General features: G+C 43.8%; 1 protein-coding gene across 3 annotated transcripts in view; it reads right to left on the reverse strand.

Moving 5' to 3' along the window:
• NCKAP5 (NCK associated protein 5) overlaps nt 1-24,384 on the reverse strand; it is a 768,214-nt gene that overhangs the window by 356,237 nt on the left and 387,593 nt on the right. For all 3 annotated transcript variants that reach the window (XM_078682016.1, XM_078682017.1, XM_078682018.1), the window contains exon 4: nt 684-774. In XM_078682016.1, coding sequence (XP_078538142.1) covers nt 684-774 — 91 coding nt within the window. The remainder of the gene's footprint in view (nt 1-683; nt 775-24,384) is intronic.

Consider the following 24,384-nt stretch of genomic DNA (forward strand, 5'->3'; position numbering starts at 1 on the left):
AAAAAGTTTGTTCAACCATTCACGAAGAGGTCCCTGGGGGACCCTTTCCATTTGAACATGGTTTTGGTGGCAAATTGTAAATGTTTTGTAACCGCATTTCCGTTACAAAACATTTATACCTACCAATGCAAAATGGTATTTTGAAGGGACATCCTAAACCCACTCCTTCCAAATACCGATTCGCAAACTCAAACTGTAATTCGGCAACGGGTTACCAAATCACAATTAGGGCTTTGTACATTTGAAAATGCCTTTTTGTGTTTGCAAAAGGCCCTATTCTGTGAATCTGGCCATTTGGAAACACAAAAAGGCTTTGTACATCTAGCCCCATGCCCAACCACACCAACATGTCATGAACCAATGGTAAACCACTCTGTAGCACAGTACTGAGCAGGTAATATGACGTCACTTCTTCAAATGTCTTGAAAGGGTCATAGGGCAAGTGTGGTAACATCTGATGCCTCTTGTGATGAGTGGATGCCACTGGGTACAATAAATGTGCCCTTGTGCAATCAGCCTTGCAGTGAATTTCTTTTATGCACTACAAGTACCAAACTGTAATTAAATAAATAAGTAAATAGGCAAAGCAACACGCAACAATTTTATGTAGACAAAGGGATGCCAGCTTGAAGGTCATTCGGAGGGGGCACTGTGACAAGTGGTCAATAAAGAAGCATCCATACCTGATAGACCTTCATTATATCAGCAGCCTCTCTTCCATTCTGCTCCAGAGCGCCTTGGTTCTGCAGGAGATTCCTCACTGTCTCTTCCATCCTGTGGGACAACATAAGAACACAGTTTACAGCCATAAATCTTTACTTCTCAGAAAGATACATGCTCTGTTTTCAGGTCAGCTGAAGGATACAATGCATCATTATTTTCGGTCTAACCGGCTGAGATTTTTCTTACCAAATACGAAATTCACACCTGCCGAATAATTTCGCAAAAGGAACCTGTTACTATGTGTTAGTCCTCTCTCTACCAGAAGAGAGACCAGGGCGTTTTTAGTTTTCGCCTGGCATCCACTGCGCAGCAGTGTTCGCGCAGGCGAAATCATTTGTTTAGCAGTACGGGGCTGTGTCCCGCCTGTCTCTTCCATTTGCTAGCTCCATAAACGGAGGCTAGCCATTGGAAGAGAGATCTGTCTGTTATTCTCCGAGCAGATTCGTGGGCGTTCCGGTGATTTTTTCCTAGCTCCGCCCCTTTTAGAACGTCATGCGGCAGTGGGCGGTTGTTTTTTTTTTCTTTTCGGCATGTTTTTGTCACTTTCATCGTGTCTTTTGCAGGAGTGGGCTGCGCTATTTATGTTGCCGGGATGTATGTTTGCATTTGCGAGCAGGTAAGCAGCATTTTTTTCTCTTTTATGCCCTTTCTACCTCACACAACAGTCTCGGTTTTAAGGGCACTGGAAAAAGGGGAAAGCGGAGACGAAGGAGCCGAGGTTTTGTTTGCACGCTGCGCATTCGCGCCAGGCTGCTGCTCGCCTGGCTCTTGCAGGGGGTGGCTAGGTGAGCGTCTCGCCTCTCTCTGGAGACATGGGGCTTTGTCTTTTTCAAGTTCCGTGAGCCTAGTCCTGTCAAAAAATCCTGTTTCCGCTCTCATCCACGCAACTGCAGGTTTTGTGAATTTTTTTCGGCAGAACTGTGTTCTGATTGGTGAAATGAGATTGCACAATGGAGAAGCCAGGGGGTTTGGGCGGTGTGTAATGTGTGCTGGCGCCAGTCTGGGGAGATGACTGTGTTTACTGGAAGCACTCGGGGCTACTACAGCTTGCAGTCCTCCCATGTGTACTCTGTGGGGGCGCAGGGATGGTGGCCTCAAGCCCAGACCAGGGCTGGAGCCTCGGACCTCTCGTAGTTTGTTCTAGAGAATCCCTCATCATTGTGTGCAACGCTGGTCTCCCGGCTTCCTGTTTCAGGCTAACTACGGAGGCGCCATGTTGTGCTTTTCTTTACTGAAATCTTTCATTAAGCTAAAGCTGTCCAGATATCGTTGTATGTTGTGTAAATGCTGGTTGTTCTACGTTACACTATTAGAAACGCATTAAATAAATAAATAAATAAAAACTGAGATGTCTTGGGGTAGATAATCATGCACGAGGGATGCATGAACTCTACGCGCAGGGGTGGGAGCGACTTGAAAAGTTGGACATGTACCTTAGAACTCCGGCGGAAGTCCACCAGAATTTACGTTTTTTTTCTCATTTCCTGTACCAGCATTTTTTTTTTTTTGCTTCTTGTCCTGACTATCACTTTTCTTGTGTTTATGTTTCGAGGCATGTTTCAAAAGCTCGTTTTTAATGTGAGACCGGTAGAACTGTATTCCTACGTCCCAAGTGCTCCTTTTTGAGTGTAGGATGCCAGGTATTAAGATCTGGCGTGCACTGCGGAGTCAAGATTGACCACCACAGAGAAACGGTGCCCCCGGCCTCATTTACGAGTCTGGAGGCGTCCTCCTTCTGCCCAGCCCCCCTCCACTCTCTTGTTTTCCCAGAACGGAAGAAGCAGTGTCTTGCGCTGACTGACCTGACCCCCGCCGTATCTCGGCTCCTCTCCCCCCAGCAGGTCGGAGGCGCAGGCGGGAGATGTGTGCTCGGGCAGTACGTTGATGAGCAGTACCCAGAGAGGTTCGAGCAGCACTGCACAGCTCTTCTCGACTTGTCCCGTGCTTAATATTACACACTATGACAGAGCAGGTCGTCCCAGACACCTTTCTGTAGTCCTTTTTGACCGCTGGCTCCACTTTCCGTCCCGCTCTGCCTCGTGAGGTATTTAAGTGCAGTAATGGGTGAGTTGAGTATCCTCACCCCATCATTGTTCCAAGTGAAACTCCTCGCGAGTGGCTCCTGAGTGAGTATGCAGCAGACTCAAGTCTAAAGAATTTAGCTGGTATGAGGCTGCCTGGACTGCCATCTGATAAAGGGAAGCGGACAGCGATGAAAGGGGCGCAGCATATGTTTTCACATTGACAGAGTTCAGACAGTAATTAGCCATTTTCGTAAGAAGCATATTTGAGCCTACTCGACATGTTTTGTAACAATGAACAAGCTAACACCCGGTTTCGCCATGCACGCTACAAGAGGGGAGACTGGGGGTGCAGGGTGCCTTCAAAGTACTTTCTGCACCCTGCTTTTTGCTCTGCAGTTCGAGAGAATGCCAAGTCCGCAGGTTGCCTACATAGAATATTAGCTAAAGTTGCACAGGGTTCTGTAGTATATTTATAGGTTAGAGGCTCCAATTATTGGATTTTCCGATACGTGGAAATTTAGCAGTATAGGGGCATTGCCCGTGATCAGACTGGAGTCAAGATTGACCACCTCTTGAATAGAATACGTGGTTTAGGTGATGAAATATATTTGTGATTAGAAATATAAAACAGAGTAAGCTATTTGCATTGTAAATGACAATGCCATTTATTTATCTGTTTTCAAAATCAACACATAAATAAAAATTTTGTCATTAACATTGACAATAGCTCTAACTTTTGTAAAAGGCGAGACCGTTGCATTGTAAATGCTTGTTTTTATTTCTGCTAAAATAGTTAACACAGTAAAGATAGATTACTACACAATAATATAGTGAGCACCATTGAGACTGCATTCCAACAACAACATTGGTGTATTTAGAAAAATGAAATCTGCACAAAAAAAAGTTTCACACCCCCTAAGGTTCCTGATCCAGGCCTTGGTGAAAACACTGACATAGCAAGGCTGTATCATGATGGGTGTTGATGGCGCAGCACCGGGCGCCTGTTTTATGTGCCTGCAGCGCTTGAGTGAATTCCTTTAACCCAATAATTTTACGATTTTGGGGCATATTTACAATATTTTGTTGTAGAGCAGGGCCGCAAGCCTTCTAGCTGTGCTGCCCTAAATCAAAAGAAATGGGCAGTAATGTGCTGTATCTACAAGATAGGGCGCATTACTGTCCTTTCTGCCTGCGCCGGAGCACAAACTGCAGACAAGCACCAATACAGGCATCGTTGCACCATGGTGCAAGGGTGTCTATGTGGTTGGATTCATTGTTTATTTACAGGAAGGAGCATCTTCCTCCGCAAAAACAATCAAAGGAGGCGTTTTCCTCATTCTATGTGTGCTGCAGAATTAAGCACACGTGGAAAGAGGAAAAAAATTGGAGAAATGCAAACATGTCTCCTCGTTACGCCTGCCTTTGGAAGGTGTTAGTTTTGGCGCTCCCCCTGATTTACACTATGTTATTAATCTGGGGGAATGTCAAAAACCATGTGTGTTGCGTGGGAACACCTACAGCAACACCCGTGTAATACCCCTTACACGCAGAGTAAGGCATTGCCTTACTCTATATTTACAAGACCATAAAAAGTCACGCATGGTGGTTTTGCGAGGCCTACTAAATATGAACCGGCACAATTCACCTCCGGAGTGTCACAAAAGTTAAGCTCCGGCGGCATAAAAGTGCTGCAGGGGAATTTTAAACATGCTTCTTAGTGTTTTATTTTCCGATTGTACACCTTGGAAATAGTGAGCAAGGTATGTCTCTTTCGGTTCCTCAGCTGTCTGAAAATGAACCACTAACTGAGAGAAATATGACTATATCACTTTTACACAATGCAGGCACATAAAAACAAGCGCTTGGCTCTGCACTGCGTAATCAAAGCTCATACTACAGCCTCTGGTCAGATCTGTTCGGCTTCTTATTGAGTGACAAAACTTGCTTCCTATCAATTATCGCCTTCCCATAAACCGAGCAGTACTATGTGTGTCTGATTCAGGACAAACAAATATTGAATCAGATGGCCAATTATTTTTTATATACTTTTATTTTTTTATTACGATTGATGTGCTGAGAGAGCTTTTCCCTAATGCTCAGTTCCTGCAGATAACATCGGTTGACCGAATCTAAATAAAAAACATGTCAGGTGAAATCTCGATTCTAGGCCATAGCGTGCTAGCAGTTTCTTTTCAATGCAGACTTGGTCCATTTTTGCCTGTGGGCCTATGTTAACCAGAAGCATAGAGTATTCTAGGGTTGCGGTAGGTCCAGCTCAATGGTAGGTGTGGAGACACTTTCCATCCCACAGTATTCTTTACACAACACCTATCAGTGGTGCAACACAAAATTATGCCCCCCACCCCCATGCAGCATATTAACAGGGGCCCCAGAGCTACCATATCTCACAAGCATTCATTGTCCTTCGTCTGGATGGGCCCCAATTAAAAGGTTGTGGGGTCCCTGATGGCTGGGGGCCCCCTGAGGCAAGGGGCTGCAGGAGCCTGTGTTACGCCCCTGAACACATTTCTATTTGCACTTGTAATAGGTTTTTATGAAACTACAAAGGCTAGACCGACCCCTCCCATCATCATACTCACAATAGCACACCAAGTTCATAAAGTCACAGAGCTGTCAACCCAACAGTAGCACTCCCCGCACTAAAACCAACATATATTGTATTGTATTGTAATTGCATTTATATAGCGCTTACTACACCTGACGAGGCAGTGAAGCACTTTTTCGGCGAGTAGCATGCTACTCCGGGACCCATGGAGGATTAGTGTTGAATTAGTATAGTGAAACATGCAAGAACATTTTAAGTGGTGGATAGGTTAGTCAGTTATTTGGATTTGGAATGATAGCAGAAGGATAGAGGAAGAAAAAAGGTGTGTATATATATATAGCGCTTTTTACCCCTGATGGGGTGTTGAAGCACACTACTCCGGAAGCCCATAAAGGATTAGTGGTGAATTAGTATGGTGAAATATGAAAGTAATCTTAGTGGTGGATATCAGTCAGTTATTTGGAGTGAGAAGGATAGCGGAGGAATAAAAGGGGAAGAAAGGTTTGCATTCATATAGCACTTGTTACCCCTGATGGGTGTTGAAGTGCTTTTCTGGGGAGTAGCACGCCATTCCGGAACCCATAAAGGATTAGTGGTGAATTAGTATAGTTGAATATGGAATTTGAGAAGTGAACATGTTAGTCTGTTAATTTTGATTGAAAAGGATAGTGGAGGGATAAAAGAGTAAAGCATTGTTTTTTGTTTTGCTTTGTTTTTAGGTCTTAGCAGTAGGAAGAGACTTTTGGATGAATAAAAAGGAGTTTTAGAGGGGAGGTGTCAGAGGGAAGAGTTTAGAAAGGTTTGATTTGGGGGATAGGTATAGTAGAAAGGTGTCAGATGATACAAGGAGGGGTCGAGTAGTGATGCTGTCTGTAAAACAATCAGACTAGAGCAGGGAACAGACAACTTGGTGTAGGGTGAACAGGCATCCTGGGTTTGCCCAGACAGTCCAGGGTTTTCACCAGCTGTCCCAGCAGATTTCGGCTCCCGGCTTTTAGAGGGGGTCGACTCAAAACAGTGAGAGGCACTTATTGGGAGTTCTAAAGTTGTGCTAGTTAGCAGCTGTTATAAAGTAAGCAATTTAATTAACAAGTAAGAAGCTGCTTTTAGAAATTACTTTTTTATTAATTTTCCTAGTGCTTCTACGGTGTTCCTATTTTGATAAGAGATGTCATTCTGTGCAGCACCCTTGATGTAAAATTGTAGTCCTTCTTCTATTTTAGCAAAATGTCCCGGTTTTTCGTTCTCAAGAGCTGATCCCCCTAACTTGGGGGGAATCACTGAGGTTGGGTGGCCTGTCCTGACAGATCAGCAAATAAACCAACCCCTCTGTAAAGGTCAGCCGCGGCCCGTGGAGGGAGTTCCGTGGGGCAGAAAGGCGGGGGGAGGGGCAGGGTGGGGGGTGCTAAACACTGGAATATGGATAATGTGAAGTAAGTAAACAATGTAATAAATAAAACGAATTTCGAAGCGCCCCCTGCATCACAAAATGCGATGCAGGGCGCTACGAAATTTGTTTTGTTTAATAAATTGTTTACTTACCTCACATTATCCATATTAACAAATTTCGTAGCGCCCTGCATCGCGTTTTGAGATGCAGGGCGCGCTACGAAATTCATTTTATTTATTACATTGTTTACTTACTTCACATTATCCATATTCCAGTGTTTAGCACCCCCCACCCTGCCCCTTCCCGCCCCACCTTTCTGCCCCACGGAACTCGCTCCACAGGCCGCGGCTGGTAAAGGTGCCTTGTATACTTATGCAACATCAAACCCGTAGCCACCACACAGGTGCGTCCACCCACCTGCACTTGGATTTGTGCGCCACTGCATGTACTCGCGGCCTATATTGAAAAGATCTGGTCTCCGTTCGATTGCTGATGTCTTTAAGGAGGCATCCATCTTACCACGTGTCACGAATACATGATGATATCTGTGTTTTCAGTAATGCACCGAGGGTTACGAAACATAAGATGTGAATGGTTGACTGGAAATGTTCACCAGCCAGTAAATATCCATCAATCCAGAAAATAGAGGTACCATTTCAAATGTACCACTCCGCCCTGAAGCCAGTCAGGGAGCTTACAGTACAGTTCATTTTAAGCACACAATCAGTGTGGCTGACTGAACAGGCCAGTATCCCTTGTAAAACCCGAAGCTTATTCTGTCGAAACGCGATCCAGGGACTGATTGGCTCAAACAGTGGAGTGTTTCTTCTCCTAGGAAAATGATGGTGAGACACGTCGTGGAAAAACTCCAATTTCACTTGACAAGACAAAACAAACCTCGTGTCGATCTGGTGACAGAGCGAGCTGTTCAACAGCAGGTTAAGCACAGAACCTTTTTTTGTTCTGGTTTTAGAGAATTCGATTGAAGGGCCCAGTGATTCCGTGGAGCTGTCGCTTACTGCACACAGTGAATTTATTCTTGCATTACTTTAAATTGCTAAAGATTGCCTGTAGGCAAGTACACACGCTTACTGCAGTACAAAAATGAACAAAATGGCAATGTTGACAAAAAACACACGATCTTGAATTTCTTCTAACCAACACTATTGTAATATATCCCTGCCACTGCCCGTTGGTGATTATTTTATTTTACATCTTTTTTACTAGACTTTTTCTATAATTCGAAGAATACCCGCAGATAGTCAGAGCACTTTACCAACTAAAAAACAAAGCGTACAAAAAAGGAATAGTTAGGGATGCGCACCAAAGATCCAACTAAGCAATAAGCGTGCTACCTGCCACAACAAACAACAAAAGCTAAACCTAAGTGTGTATAAATTACACTATATAACTTGTGTAATCTGAGGATAGGGTGCTGACAGGTCCACAACACCCAGTTATTGGTTATCAAATGCAAGCCAATGAAACACAAATTAATGACAAGCTCGAAGTTGACACTTTCCGTCTTCCTAATAATATCCATTGCCTATCACCGATGCATGCAAAAATGAGCTCTGCCTAATTTGGGACCAGATTAAAAAGTTCCTTTCGACTACAACCAGTAGAACGAGTCTGGTAAGCTCTCATGGATGTCCCAAATTATGCTATTTTTAAATAGGCTTCCCGTCTCCCACTTCTTCATTGATGAAGCCTGCTTCCCCTCTAATTCTCCCAGAAAATGCCATTAGTTTATGCAGTGTTCATGTCCTACCTGGACTCCATTAACATACACAAGAAAGTGAAGGATGGAATGCTTGCATTAATCTCGGGAACTGGTAATTGTTGGGGGCTGCACCCCAATCCATCGTTATTTTGCACACCATGCCACTGGAACCAAGCTGTACCTGGCTGATGAGCCCAGGTCTAGGGCAAAACCAGTCCAGGGTTGCTTGTGTTCCGGTTCAGTGAGAACCTAGCACGGCTGTTCGGGCTGGACTGATTGGAGCAGGGTCAAGACCAATGTTCCCTCTAATTATTTTCCTCTGTGTGCGGCAGTGTAGGGTCTCTGTGCGCTGCAGCCATGGCTATGTGCGCCAGGAAACAGACCACGCGTGTGGGGCAGCGCCAAATATCAATCCAAACTTTTTCTTAAAATAGTAGAAAGACAGGGCATTTTCACACATACAGCACCACGTTAATGGTCTTAAGGCAGATTTGCAATTTGGATACACACGCCATGACATGAATTGGTTGCACAGGCAAGTACACTTTGGGTTTAGAAAAGCACAAGACTCCAATGGTGGTACCATAATAAGATTTTACCGCTCTAGGTGTAATGTTACTTGTTGTATTATATATCTGTATGAAGAGACAGAAAGATGTAGCAAAGTACCAGCCGGGCAGCACACTATCTAAGCAGAAATTCCTTAACTTCTCCCAGCCAACTGGAAGTTCTCCCCCCTCAAACATTCGTGCTACAGTGAAAATTCTACACCAAAATCTTGTGGAAAATTGCTCAAAGTCACTTTTCATTTAGGTAATTTTCCTGTGAACTGATTGTTTTGTTAAATTATTTTAACCTTTGCTGTTTTTGGTCTGTAGTCCTTATTTGGTTCAGGTCAGTCCAATATATATTGTAATGGATGTATTTTGTCTTCCCTTTTCTGTGCAGCAGAAAAGGCCCCAAGGATTAATGTGCTAATAAACTTAAAATTGACTGTTCCCTACTTGGGCCGTTTTCGAGGCAATGCACAGTTGTATAACAGACAACTTTACACAATACTCAACAAGGGCGTTGATAACCACCAGACTCTCCCTGTGAATGTATTTCACTCTTTCAGGTTATTTTACTCCTTTTCAGTCGGGCTTTTATTCAGGTAACCGTTTGTCCATCTATCTCTTCTTCCTTTCTCCTTATGGTGGTTTTGATGGTCTAGCTTGCAGGGGTGGCTGGCACAGGTAAGAGCAGCAGGGATGAGGGGGAAAATAAATTGACAGAAGACGGGACAGGTAAAATTAAATAAAAAATAAAACCACTTACCTTGCTCTTGCTGATATGTGGTTTTATTTTTATTTCATCTTACCTATCCCGTCATCTGTCGACTTACACCTCCCACCCCGCCTCACCCATCTTACCTGTGCCGTCTGCACCTGCTAGCTGGACAGCGGTCACCAGGCAATTATGTGAGAATTGCTATAGAAGGGTTTTGGCTCTGCCCACATGTTGGTATCCAGAGTTATATGTTTTGGTAGGGCAGACGTGCTTCCACACAAAAAAGTGTAGCCCTTCCCACAGCTGTGATCATTTTGTTTATTTATCCAGCTGCTGAGCCTGCTTGACCTTTCAGGGACACACACATTATAATTCTGTAAAAGTGTCTTAGAGAACTAGATAATTCATAGTGCTTTTCTCTGGCAGCAGCACAGATGGGGTAGGGAAGTCTTTCACCTACATGAATTCTTAGGTCTGGTTTGATAGTGCAAATGACACCAGTACTTTTAACCTACGCCAATATTATTCTACATTTCTTTGTGTCCACAAAATACATATCCGTTCTAGTGCTATTTACTTGAAATGATTCACTTTTTTTTGTGAGAAGTTTTATATAGCGAAGGTATCAAAGCGCTTTACATGAGCACCAGTTACTTTACATACAGACACATTGGCACGGGAGATTAAGTGATTTGCAAAGAATCACAGAATGTTGAGTGTCCCTGCCGAGACTCAAACCCGGTTCCTCAGCTCTGAGTTTGACCGCCCTAGCCGTTAGGCCACATTCTCTCCACATTACTGTCCAATGTGCCTTTAAAGCTATACCTACTGGCATTGCCAATGCTTGATTATCTCTTGTACTGAGTTAAAGTGCAACCAAATATGGGCGGGCCCCACCTGCAATAACCAGGGGTAGGAAGGAGGTAGAGGGGGAGAGAGAGAGAACGCAAGAGAAAGGGTGAGAGGGAGAGAGAGCGCATTACCAAGGCAATATGCAGACTCACAGGTCAGATAGCTCAGTCGGTTCATGTGCAGGCTGCACACATCCGTCTGTAACCTGAAAGACAGGTATGACTCCTGGCAGTTGGGCACCCTTTCATCCTTCTACACTCAGCTCTGAACAAGCTGAGTTGAGCAACAGTGACATCTTCTAGTAACTTGAAGAGCGCAGGTGTCATGTGCAAAGGGAGAACAAGTCACCTTCCCAAACACACATACACACAAAACACCACACAAAGAAACACAGCGGAGCTGTAGACTATGCAAACTGCTCAAAATCTATAGAAGTTCCTGATAAAATCAAACATTTGGAAAGAATTGTAAATCGTGTGAAACAAGAAAAATCTGGACAATAATCAAAAAATAATAAAAGAGTCACAATGAACCCACTAAGGAAAAAATATAACATACCCCTCTCCGAACAAACATTCCATTTCCTAGGTCCTAAAAATACTCAAACAGAACCATATGCATAAAGTGGGATCATATGGAAGAATGTACACACTCGAGTGCATACAAATGCTGGCTCACGCATGATCCCATGCAAGCATGAGCAAGAAGCATCACACAAACCAAATACATACAAGAATACACACACACACGTATGGCCAGAAAGATAAACAAAGTATGAGGAACCCAAGCCACAATCTCCTGAGGGGGTACCCATAATAAAATATATGCAAAAGTTTATGCCAGCACAAACACGTGAAGGAAGGTGCGCATCAGCCCTCAGCCTCGCTCCATTAAGAAGAAATGCAGCAAGCCCAAAAGCACGATGTATACTTTACACGTCGTGCTTTTCAACGTGATGCATGTCTTTTCTTAATAGAGCGTGGCTGAGGGCTGATTGTGGGCACTTGTGAAAGTATTCCTGTTAATCGCTGCACCCTCCTGCGCAACAATTAACAGGAATATTTTCACAATAGCCCACAATCAGCCCTCAGCCGTGGCCTAATTAAAAAACAAATGAAGCAAGTGCAGGAGAGACTCTGCTTTAGAACTCCGACCCCGCAATTCGAAATTACCGTTTTTTGCGCTGCCCGTTTTAAAAGCGGCGTGAATGCTCCCCAGGGATGTGTGCGCGCTAAACTCAGGCCACTGCGCACTCAGGGTCACGGAGCTGGGCGCCCGCGCAGGCGCTCAGGTTACAGGGAACACTGGTCAAGACTGATTTGCATATACCTAGGTCCACATAGTGTGTAAAATAACGATGGATTAGTATGCATCCCAGAGTAATTACCAGTGGCTGAGATTAATTCAAGCATTCCATTCATCACTTTTTTGTACACTTAAGTGGACTCCAGTAACAGCATATACGCGAGACCCCTAAGCAAGCTCTGGCTAAACTACAAAAAGTTCAAAATCACACTGTCCTACTGGCAGTCAAACTGAAATGAGAACCTTACATCATGCTGGCATTTAAGCCCTTCTATTGGCTACTGATAAAAGAGAGATGCTGATTTAAATCCATTTGATTTGCTCACGAGGTTCTGCGTGGTCTTACTTCAAGCTATCAGGCTAAACTGTTTATCCCATGACAACCAATGAGAAGCCATAGAACGGTAAATCTTAACCTACACTCCACCCGCAAGACCAAAGTAAACAAATGTGGTGGGAGCTCTATCCATGTTCAAGGCTCTTCCTTGTGAAATACTCCACCACCTAATCTAAAACTTGAAAACAACTTTGTAGACGTCAGGAAATCTCTAACCACTCACTCTCTCCAACTATAGTTAACCCATCTCCCGTCGCTTTTCCTCAGCGGTTATAAATAAGTCAGGGAATTCCCTAATTGTCTATACTTGCTCCCTGGCTGGCCAGATATCTATCTATGACCATGTAGAACCTCATCAACTATGAGCAACTAAAACTAAATGACTCTATGTTTAACACATCCCTAGTCTTTGACTCTGTTCATCCGCTTACAAGCAGGAAGGCTACTATCATCAGTCTCAATTGATGTACTGACTGATGCATTCTCTTGAATTGTTAGTCCTCTGTCTTCCCTCTGTACCCCGTTTATATGCATTTTGGGTCTACATTAGATACTATGTAGTGGCTTACACAAATCTATGAATTAATAAATTAATGGCAAAAACAACTAGAAGGAAAGAAAGGTGTTAAAGTGAGAGATTTTACTATTTCATATTGTATTTTGAATACTCCAGTTTCCGTCCAATGCAACTTTACAAGTGTTGCAGTAATACCGCAACAGGTAGTTTACTAAGCAGAAAACCCTCATGCAGAAATACCACTCACATTTGCCTAGGGAACATTCTAATATTTGGGGAAACAAAATTAAATCGTTGCACAATCAATGATGTCCAGGGGTATTCCTATTACAAGCACCAGCAGCGGACCTTGCAGGTAAGATACGGGGTGCTGGTGCGGCGGTGCATTATACAGACGGCGCTGAGGGAAAATTAAATAAATAATTCATTTTCCTCGGCGCCGTCTGTCGAATCACCCTCCCACCCTGCCCGACCGCTATTACCTGCACGGGACGTGCCTGCATGGACCCAAATTACGGTTGGCCCAGTAATTCTGCTGCCTACCGTAGTGGCAGTTACCAGCTAGATTGGAATTACAAGAGAGGCATGAAAACCATGGAGAAACAGTGGTCCTTGATTTTTCACATGCAAAGTTCACCTGCTACAAGCAATTTAAAAGGTCCGAGTTAAGAACAACCCACAAATGAACACCAAGATGTGGGATTCTTTATAGGATCTCTGATTCCCACATGCTGTTCACCATTCCAGCTTCCAAACTCGGAATGAGCCACTAACAGTGCAGTGATACTGTTTAGCATCAGTGATACTCAGTGAAGGAATGCCATGCTATATCACCGGGCCAAAATCATAAGGCAATACCAAAATGGAATAATAGCCCTTTGAAATAACCCCATGGTATCAGCAATACTTTGTGAGGGATTACTGATAATTTTTCCGGCCATCTTGTAATGAGGACCTAAACCCTGTTTAGTCCAGAGTGAGCTGTTTGCATAATCACACCATAGGCTTGTGTTTTTTGCTCTGTGGAAATATCTCGAGAAAGGCCATAGTGCGTATGTGGATAGAAGATCACAGGAATGCCTTTATTTCACAGCACAAAAAGGTAAGAGTATTTCACAGTGAAAGAGGCTCGTTTACAATGCTCTCATTACTAGTAGGCGAAGTTGTAGACAAGAGTGAAAGTCATCTGAAGATTTGTTTGTCAAATATTTCTTGTTTTAGCTGCGACTTAATTTGAGAAATGCATTTTATTTGGAATAAAACAAAGCACAAAAAGCGATCTGATTTTAAATCAAACAAAAAGAAGCAGCATGCTGATTAAGTGGTTTATGTCAAGAATTTGTTTTGTTGTAGCATTCATTCATCACTTAATACATCTGTCAGGTCTCAACGCGCTTCGATGGACCGGGTTTCTGTGCACTCTTTCAGCTTTTCTTGCTGCTGTGTTCTGTAGTCTCAGTAACTTTCAGGGATGCTCAAGTTACATACTATTGGTATAGCACAGATGGAAGAGTACAAGGATGAAGGAGGCTTATATCCTATGAAAGAAAGCTAGAGAAGACTCAATGTAGGTGTCTCATCATGTAAAAAGTATCCACCTGTAACATGACTGAGGTTTTAGTAAGTGGTTGATATCCATACTCACCCATACATCACTTGTTTGGTATAATGAAATCGAGGTGGGAAAAGCTCTTTTGGCCAAAGGGTGGATGGACCATAGGTGGTCCAGTTACCATGGGTTAGTATTTCGTTTTTTTATGTGTATAAGTTGATTTGATTATTAGCATCCTATGGTCATTGGCTAGGAGTCACCATCTGATGCCGCAGGATTCCTGACAAGAACACTGGAATGTTTAGCACTCCATCGAAGACAATGGAGTGCTCCGGGCTTCTAATGGCTGACAGAAGCCCAGAAAGCAATATTTCAATGTTTTTTTTCATTCCACATCTGTTGGTGAACAAAGGCTTCTCAGAGCCCGAGGAGTTTTAAACCCCCTCGGGCTCTGAGAGGCCTTTGTTTTTACAAATTAGAACATTCTGCCCTCTAGGGAAAGGAATGTTCTAATAGCCTTAGAGATCTCCGTAGTAGGCTCTACTGCCATTAAAGACCCGCTCTCTTGTCAAAGGCCCTAGCCGAAATGGTCAGTAGAGCCTGTTGTGTCGGGCTCTAAGGCTATGTTAGACTTCTTTTTAATTTTAGTATATCTTGTGCAACATCCACATAACTGCAACAGTTGAAGATGGAGGAGTGGATGGTGAGCTCCAGCAGGAAGATAAGGGAGACATTTAAAGGAGTGGTGGGGTGAATCCTTGAGCCACCGAGGGGAAAGGAAGAGAGCAAAATGGGGTCTCTGCCCATATGAGGGAGCTGCCAGAGAGGTAGGAGGCAATCTAGTCAATGAGAGAGGCTTGCGTTCCTGACGTATCGAGTTGCCACAGCATTACAGAACAGTGGACCACATAAAAGGCAGCAAAAAGGTACAGTAGCAGATGGGCTGCTACTTCATTTGGATTCATTGTAGTCTGGCAATTAGTGTAGATGACATACACTGAATAGAACAGAACCTTGTTTGGATTTGTTTTCTTCTGAATACTAATAATTGTCTATAGTCAGCTCTATCTTTCTGTTTGCGTAGAGTAGTCCTTGACATTAAATTAATTAAGAGGTGAGGGTAATGTCTGTGTGGAATTGCTAGTCCCCACATCTTCGGATCAGGAGATGAAGTGATCTGCTACGGAGTCTTGCAGACATTTGGAGCCATGAATTTTGGAGGATGAGCATTCCAGATTCAGGGATTTGGCAATCAATTTTGGGCAAGTGACATCATGGCTAATCTGTGAAAAAACGATTAATTTTAGCATTTACGACTGTGGCGCATAGATTATTGAGTGACACTGCTGTGTCGGTTTGTCGTTAACATTGTTTTTCTATTTCCACTGCTTTTCCAATGAACTTTATTAGATTAGAGAGAATGTAGTCTGGAGTCTTCCAACTGAATTTGATGGGAGGATGTGGTGGACTTCATTTGGGTGCGTTAATAGCGGATGTCCACCAATAGTGGACAGGTGGAACTACTGAACTGAGTGTAGAACATGGGAACACCAAGTTATTTTTATGCTCTGGTGAGAGCTTTAGGGAATGCGGAGGAATACTGTAAAGGAGAAGAAGAGATGTGAAGACTGAACTGAATTATAACATTTTCAATCCAAGTAACGTAATATTGACCGATCACTGTGATGAGGTAAATAATGCCTTATGTGTCTACTAAAAATTATCCTGTTTGGATGTCTAGCTTGTAAAGCAGCCAATTAGAAGCTGGCTCCCGGCCTACAAAGGATAAAACGTAATATCAAAATGAGAGCCGTTTTCCCTTCCCTTCCCTAGCTGGTTTGTCTGTGAGTGACAGATGTAGAAGGAAACACACATATTGCATGCAAAATTCCTATTGCAGTTGCCACTCTGTAACAGCTGCCACTAGAGGTGGAGTGGGACATAGTGGTGTTTTAAAAGGGAGCTGGGCACCCCAGGTGGCTCCCCACTAAAAGTGTCATTATCAGAGGGCAGCAGCAAGAGGAAGTATGGACAAAAGCGAGCCTGCCCGGGAGGTCTCAAGCTATCCGCCAGAAAACGCTTTAATTTGAAAAAGTGACTATTACAGCAGGCATTACCTTCCCCTCATTCTCCTACCTCTACCTGTGCCAGGGCACCTCTCACTCAGGCTAGAGACAATCATCTCTCCATAATGTCTACTGCGATAGTCACTAGCTCTGCATAAAATGCTGTACTGAATCATCATGTCTGCATGATTGTTATAAAATCTCAAACAAACTTGTTTCAATAAAAGTTAGCTTACAGATGCCCCTGTCCCTCCTTCAAATAACCATTCATCCAAAAGAGCAACTTTTATCCCACACGTTTAAATTTTGAATAGTTTTTTTTCGAATAATCTTTAATTTATAGTGCTAACCTGCCAAAGATTAATGTGAGAAACCTCGGTGGCAAACTAGCGGTCCCAGCTGTCAAGATAAACTCTTTAAAATTAATTGTTTCATTTAATTGAATTCAATTTGCTCGATACAATCTGTTCAGCATGTTCTATTCAATTGATTTTTCTCTTTTATCAGTAAAGACATTAAACTTATTCTCTGGGACTTAATATTCTGATCAGGGCAACATGCCTTATTGGATTTGTTGACTGTAGTTTTACCTGTATAATATTAAGTGGTTAGGGCAGGGTTCTACTTTGATTCATTTCAGCCAGAAATTATTTAACATCGTGCAGGTTGATTTTTAGTTATTTTCACTCAACTTATCATATCTTGGCAAGAGAATGCTGCTTAACAAGAACTGGTTCTCAGATAAAACAAATCCTTATGGAAACCTTCATTACCAAGGAAAAGGCTTCATCAGGTCAATCTTCAGGTCATTATGAGCTACACATCTGTTTTAACACCTTCGCTGCGGCGGCTATTCCGCCGCTGCGCTATCGGTCGCGGGGGGCGCGCGGTCACCTGCGCTGGTGACAGAACCGTTCCGTCACGGCTCGCGGGTGAGCTGTGCTTGTGACGGAACGGTTCCATCGCGGCCCCGCCCGCTTAATGAAACGTGGCGCGCAGGCGCGAAATCAGCGCCGGCGAGCGCAGCGCAGGCGCGGAGAGCTGGCCGTGACGGAACCGTTCCATCATGAGCACAGCCCACCCGAGGGGCGTGACGGAACGGTTCCGTCAATAGCGTCGAAGTGGTTAACCAGGTACAGGCTTATTACCAGGAAATACTGTTTGCTTCACAGGTTCTGTGGCAGAGGCACCTAGAGTTTTGACATTTGGCAAATACTGCCGCAACCCTACGGGCTACATGGAAGCGCATTGTTATCAGGAAAATTCCATATTTCAAAATACATCAGTCTTTGTTTGCTATCAGGTGAATTCCAGTAAAATATGTATTCGCCATCTGAGGAGACGTATCTTTGCATTATGAATACTGCACAAAACAGTTTGACACATAAACGGGCTATTAAAAATACTGGGTACATAAATTGTGCCTGCAGCACTAGAAAAAAACATTTTTTGAAGATGCACAAAACCAAAATTGATATCTTCTGAATGCCATCAACACAGCCCGTAACCCTCTGGAACTTTCAGTCTTAATGTGGGGCAGTTCGCTGTCTTTATTTCTGGTGTCTTGTTCTATGATAAAGTTGAATTCTCTTAGACTCAGAAGTGATGAGTTTAGGGGCCAACCTGACACTTGCAATCAAGGCCTTTCTACTCTGAGGCATCTCAGCTGCTTTCAGTTACAGGCCGCTTGTATCTGCATGGCAGAGAGCGCCGCTTCCAGATCCTGAAAAAGGTAGTACATTATCTGAAAATTCGGGTACAGCAGTGGCTCCACCTCCACGGCGGAGGAGCATCACCTCACTGGCTCAGAGCCAGCAGCTGAAAAATAAAAGAACATTTTACTATCATTTTATTTTTAGCTGCTGGCTCTGAGCCAGCGTGTGCAGGGAGGGGCGGGGTCGGGGCATGGGAGGGGGAGGAGGAGTGGTATGCACACTTAGGGGTCTCTAACTTGGCTCTATTGTACAGCCAGGTTGGAGAAACAGCACATACTCCATGTGCCTGAGAAAGCGTTAATCCAGCCCGCTAAGGCCAATCCCCAAGCTGCTCTCATGCTTGAGAGGAGGGAGGGGATTGGATGGGAGTCACGAGGTTGTCCCAGAGACTGCTGGGACCAGGAACTGTAGCAGAGGAGCGGAAGGTGGCCAGCTGCACAGGTAAGTTTTTTTTTTTTAAATCATTACACCCCTGCCGCACACTTCCCCACATGCTTCCCGCTCGCCCCCTCCCACGTAGTCCCTCCATCTGCTGCACCGTTTTTTTCTGTGTCAGCCACCACTGTTCAGGCACATAGATAAACAGAGGCCATGAGGGCAGGAATCCACTTTTAAAGAGAAGAAAAATCAAGATGAAAACATTTTACTTCACCACTGGTCATGGAGAACCAAGAAAGTGGGGGTGTCATTGCTATGTGAAAGATGCTTAACTTCAAATACCTATCCAATCTTTTCACATAACAGTAGTCAGATTCTCTTGTGAGACTTTCTTCTGACCTCTTTCAGCACTTTTGCAGGGCATCAAGCCTTCCCGTGATTATTCAAAACATGTATGGCCACATTAGCAGCATATCTTAGAGTTTAGGGTGTGCATAATAACTACTTTGTGCATGACTCAGTGCTCACACCACAGCCCAGGGAAGAGGAGGCTCACTCATATAATCTCTGAGTGTGTTGTTTGACACTGGCTTTTAATTTAACCAGAAGATTCAAGTCTGCAGGGTTCACCATGGATGTAAGGCTATGTCATTCTATCCTTGGTTATGGCGTCAGCACCCAAGGCACCATGACTATCTGGGCTTCAAGCCTCAAATGGACCACTTTATATTTGGTGGAGCCATCTGCTCACTTGTGAATGAGGTCCATTCAGCAAGCTCTGTTTTCTAAGTCATTCTTTTTTTTCCAGCAGGTCAGAAATATTCTGGACAGGCAGGAACTCAGATGATGTTGCTTTATGGAAGGAGGCTCATGGATTCATAATGTCTTTACTTTTAAAGGCTTACTGCGGATCCGTAAGAAATGCCAGTAGTTCAAAGCATATATTTCCATCAATGAATCAATTGAAGGGGCAGAATGAAATTGCAATTTTTATTTTTTTAAAAATCTTTTTATTGAACATAAATAACAAATACAAACAATATGACCATTGTGCCGTAGGTATCTGCAAATCAATATCGGAGAATGTAGATTCCAACATTACAGAATTGTGAAGGAGTGTGAAAAGAGGGTTCAGGTTGCATCCACGTCCCCCAGAACTGGATCTAATTCTGGCGGTGTACATATATCCCCACGGTAAGCATTCCAAACCTTCCATATCTTCACCCATTTACGGGGTCTCCCTCTGGCCACATACATGGATCTCTCCCGGAACATACACCAATCAAGGTCTTGAAATTGCAATTTTATTTATTTATTTCAAAGATTTATACAGTGCTCTGCCTCACGAAAGGTTCCTGGCGCTGGCCAAATAACAGGTTGAAAGGAGAGATGCAGAAAAAAGAAGCGATCTAAGGATCAATGAATAAAGACTCTGAAGAAGAAAGTCTTCTGAAACTTCACCCATTTACTCAGGAGAAGGGCCGAATCTCAAAAGCCCGCCTCAACTATAACAGACTCCGCCGGTAACTTAGGGAAGGGAAAAAGCCATGTCTTAAGTGCTCTGCTAAAATTGTAACAGACCAGTCACAGATCTCAATGAGAGAGGAAGGGAATTCCGGAGCACAACTGCCCTAACCATAATGGACCAACCGCCTCGCCTGGATTTCTTGAACTTGGTCACGCTTTGCAAATTGGCTGATGTGGAACGAAGAGCTCTGTTAGGGATATATCTTTTCAGCTTCTTTTGCAGGGGAGCGGGGCCCACCCCTTGAAAAGCTTCAAATGCAATGCAGAGGGATTTAAACCAAATTATTTGCTTAATCGAATAGCCTTAAACGGGTCCAGTCACCCAAAGAGCAACAGATTTTATCATAAGACACACTCACTCTCTTTTAGGAGTCATCAGTGTGAAGCTCGCGAAGCGGATAAGGCCAAACAATTAAAAGATGTCAATAAATACAAAAAAGACAATTAAAGATCTCTGTATTTTTCAAGACAAAGACATTCACATAAAAGCAGTCAATCACAGATGCACATAGAAGCAGAAAGGCAAACAGACAAATACATAGATAGACAGTATACAGGGGAGAAATGGAAGGCGGTTCAAGCGAAATGAAGTGAGACAAGGGTCAGAAGAGCTAGAGGGACACTCATATAAACAGTGACAGGTATAATAGGAGCTACTGAGCCCTACGCAGGGATAAACAGCAAAAGAAAAACAGGAAAAAGAAGACTGGTGAAATACAGAACGAAATAGACAAAAGAGAAATCCAAGTACTGGCAGTGAGAGGAGCAAATAACCAACCACAACAAGAGAAGTTGTGTGGATATATTGATGAGCCAAAGGTCGATATCCAGAGATCGCAGTTCTGAGTTTCACAGATTAATGACTGCGGAATTGTACAAGTATCTTGGAATCGTAAAATAGCTTTTCTGTGGCAGTCCCGCGATTCTTCATTACTCTAGCTATAATTTTATTTTTGCAATCTAAATCTAGCAAAATCCATAAAGAATAAGGGAACACTGAGCAATATTTCTGAAATGGAAACCCTGTGACCTTAGACGCACAGCACATCTCTCTCTTCGTTCAAAATAGAGACAGTCCTGTCCAGTGGAAAAAAACACACGATTAATTACAGCTTTGTCAAAAGCCTTCCCCTCTTTTCCACTCTCCGCAAAACGTCTGATGAACTGGGCAGTTTCGATTCTGCTCTTAATGGAGTGCGCTGTAGCACACTGCATTATCTATTTTACTAAAACCACAGTGGCTTCTCAAAGAGCATGATTATATATAAAAAAATAACTATTGATTTTAAAAGGAATAAAAACATACCCTCGTTATAAAATGGAGCAGCGAGGCAAGGTCTTTCGAGGAGCGACAGTACAGGGCACTAGAGGAAAAGTCACTAAATGCATTACTAGTTTGACAGCTAATGAAGGACTTGTGGGTTTTTAAAGAACAAATCAATAGTCTTCAGTGAGCTGCCTTTGTTTTCAAAGGGACACTTAAAATGTGGCGGCCTCAGACCTCCTCCTCGACAAGGAACCATTACTGAAATGTTCATCAGTTCCAGGCGCCGGGCAAACCACATAAAGAGAGCAAGAAAACTAAACAAGCATTTGCAATGCAATAGGTCTCGCATTAGAAAAGATTGAGCTACTGGTATAGTAAATGACAAATTTTTTATGTGTTGGTTTTGAAAATAGCGAAATTAATAGCTTTGTCATTAACAATGCCAATAGTTTTAACTTTCACAAATGTGACACCTATAGCATTTGTAATGTAATATGTGTTGTATTTACGTGACTTAGATGTATTGATATTACAAATAACAATGGCTTTGATTTTTTTAAATTATTACTGAAATAAAAGCTATTGTAATTTATAATGGCAATAGCTTAAACTTTTGTAAATAACTTTTGTGAAGATTATGTTCAGTGTATTTTATTGTGACGAAAATCCAAGAACAGAAGTGAAATATTAACATCTTTTCGTGACATTTGTAATAAAGCTTGAAACATTGAGAGAACATATTTGAACCAGTTGTTGTTGAATGGTTGCACAGATTGATGCTGTGGTGGCGCTGAGTGATGTTGTGGTGACGACAAGTGATGCTGTGGCGTTCAGTGACGCTGTGGTAGCGCATAGTGATGTTGTGATGCCCCTGAGTGATGCTGTGGTGGTGCTGAGTGATGCTGTGGTGATGCGATAAATAGATAGAGTGAGTGCGAAAAATAGATAGAGTGAGGCAATAGATAGAGGGAGGGCGATAGATAGGTAGAGGGAGGGCGATAGATAGATAGATGGAGGGCGATAGATAGATAAATAGATAGTGAGGGCGATATATAGATAGACAGAGAGATAGAGTGAGGGAGATCAATAGATAGAGTGATGGCGATAGATAGAGTGAGTGCGATAGATAGACAGATAGAAAGGGCGATAGATAGATAGACAGATAGATTTAGTGAGGGCGATATATAGATAGAGGGTGATGGATAGATAGAGGGCGATAGATAGATAGATAGATAGATAGATAGATAGATAGATAGAGTGAGGGGCGATAGATAGAGGGAGGGCAATAGATAGAGTGAGGGCGATAGATAGATAGAGTGAGGGCAATAGATAGATAGAGTGAGGGCAATAGATAGAGTGAGGGCAATAGATAGATAGAGTGAGGGCGATAGATAGATAGAGTGAGGGTGATAGATAGAGTGAGAGCGACAGATAGATAGTGAGGGTGATAGATAGAAAGAGTGAGGGGCAATAGATAGATAGAGAGAGGGCGATAGATAGAGTGAGGGCGATAGATAGATAGATATATAGATAGACAGAGTGAAGGCGATAGATAGATACAGTGAGGGCGATAGATAGATAGAGTGAGGGCGATAGATAGATAGATAGAATGAGGGAGATAGATAGATAGATAGATAGATAGATAGATAGATAGATAGATAGATAGATAGATGGATGGATGGATGGATGGATGGATGGATGGATGGATGGATGGATGGATGGATGGATGGATGGATGGATGGATGGATGGATAGATAGATAGATAGATAGATAGATAGATAGATAGATAGATAGATAGATAGATAGATAGATAGATAGATAGATAGATAGATAGATAGATAGATAGATAGATGGATAGATAAAGGGAGGGTGATAGATAGAATGAGGGAGATAGATAGATAGATAGATAGATAGATAGATAGATAGATAGATAGATAGATAGATAGATAGATAGATAGATAGATAGATAGATAGATAGATAGATAGATAGATAGATAGATAGATAGATAGAGAGAGGGCGATAGATAGAGTGAGGGCGACAGATAGAGTGAGGGCGATAGATAGAGTGAGGGCGATAGAGTAAGGGCGATAGATACAGTGAGGTGGCCTCGTGGTGGATGTGGTGGTGGCCGTGGTGGTGGACGTGGTGGTGGTGGATGTGGTGGCGGTGGACGTGGTGGACGTGGAGGTGAGTGTGGTGGTGGTGGTGGACGTGGTGGTGGTGATGGACGTGGTGGTGGTGGATGTGATGGTGGACGTGGTGGAGGTGGTGGTGGTGGAGGTGGTGGAGGTGATGGACGTGATGGAGGTGGGTGTGGTGGTGGACGTGGTGGAGGAGGACGTGGTGGTGGATGTAGTAGTGGTGGATGTGGTGGACGTGATGGTGGGGTGGTGGTGGAGGACGTGGTGGTGGAGGTGGTGGTGTGTGTGGTGGTGGATGTGGTGGACATGGTGGTGGACATGGTGGTGGTGGTGGATGCGGTGGTGGTGGATGTGATGGACGTGGTGGTGGTGGACGTGATAGTGGTGGACATGGTGGTGGTGGAAGTGGCGGTGGTGGATGTTGTGGTGGTGGACGTGGTGGTGAAGGATGTTGTGGTGGTGGACTTGGTGGTGACTTGGTGGTGGACTTGGTGGTGGATGTGGTGGTGGGCGTGGTAGTGGACGTGGTGGTGGTGGAGGTAGACGTGGAGGTGGTGGTGGACATGGTGGTGGTGGAAGTGACGGTGGTGGATGTTGTGGTGGTGGACGTGGTGGTGAAGGATGTAGTGGTGGATGTGGTGGTGGACTTGGTGGTGACTTGGTGGTGGACTTGGTGGTGGACGTGGTGGTGGGCGTGGTAGTGGACGTGGTGGTGGTGGAGGTAGATGTGGAGGTGGTGGTGGACGTGGTAGTGGCCTTGTGGTGGGCGGGGTGGTGGCGGTGGTGGTGAACGTGGTGGTGGATGTGGTGGACATGCTGGTGGTGGACATGATGGTGGTGGTAGTGGTGGTGGACACGGTGGTGGTGGACGTAGTGGTGGTGGACGTAGTGGTGGTGGACGTGGTGGTGGTGGACGTGGTGGTGGAGGTGGAGGTGATGGCTGTGGACGTGGTGGTGGTGGATGTGGTGGTGGATGTGGTGGTGGTGGTGGTGGACATGGTGGTGGTGGATGTGGTGGATGCAGTGGTGGT

Source organism: Lissotriton helveticus, chromosome 3_1 (assembly GCF_964261635.1).
Source record: "Lissotriton helveticus chromosome 3_1, aLisHel1.1, whole genome shotgun sequence".
In the NCBI taxonomy this organism is placed as follows: Eukaryota; Metazoa; Chordata; class Amphibia; order Caudata; family Salamandridae; genus Lissotriton; species Lissotriton helveticus.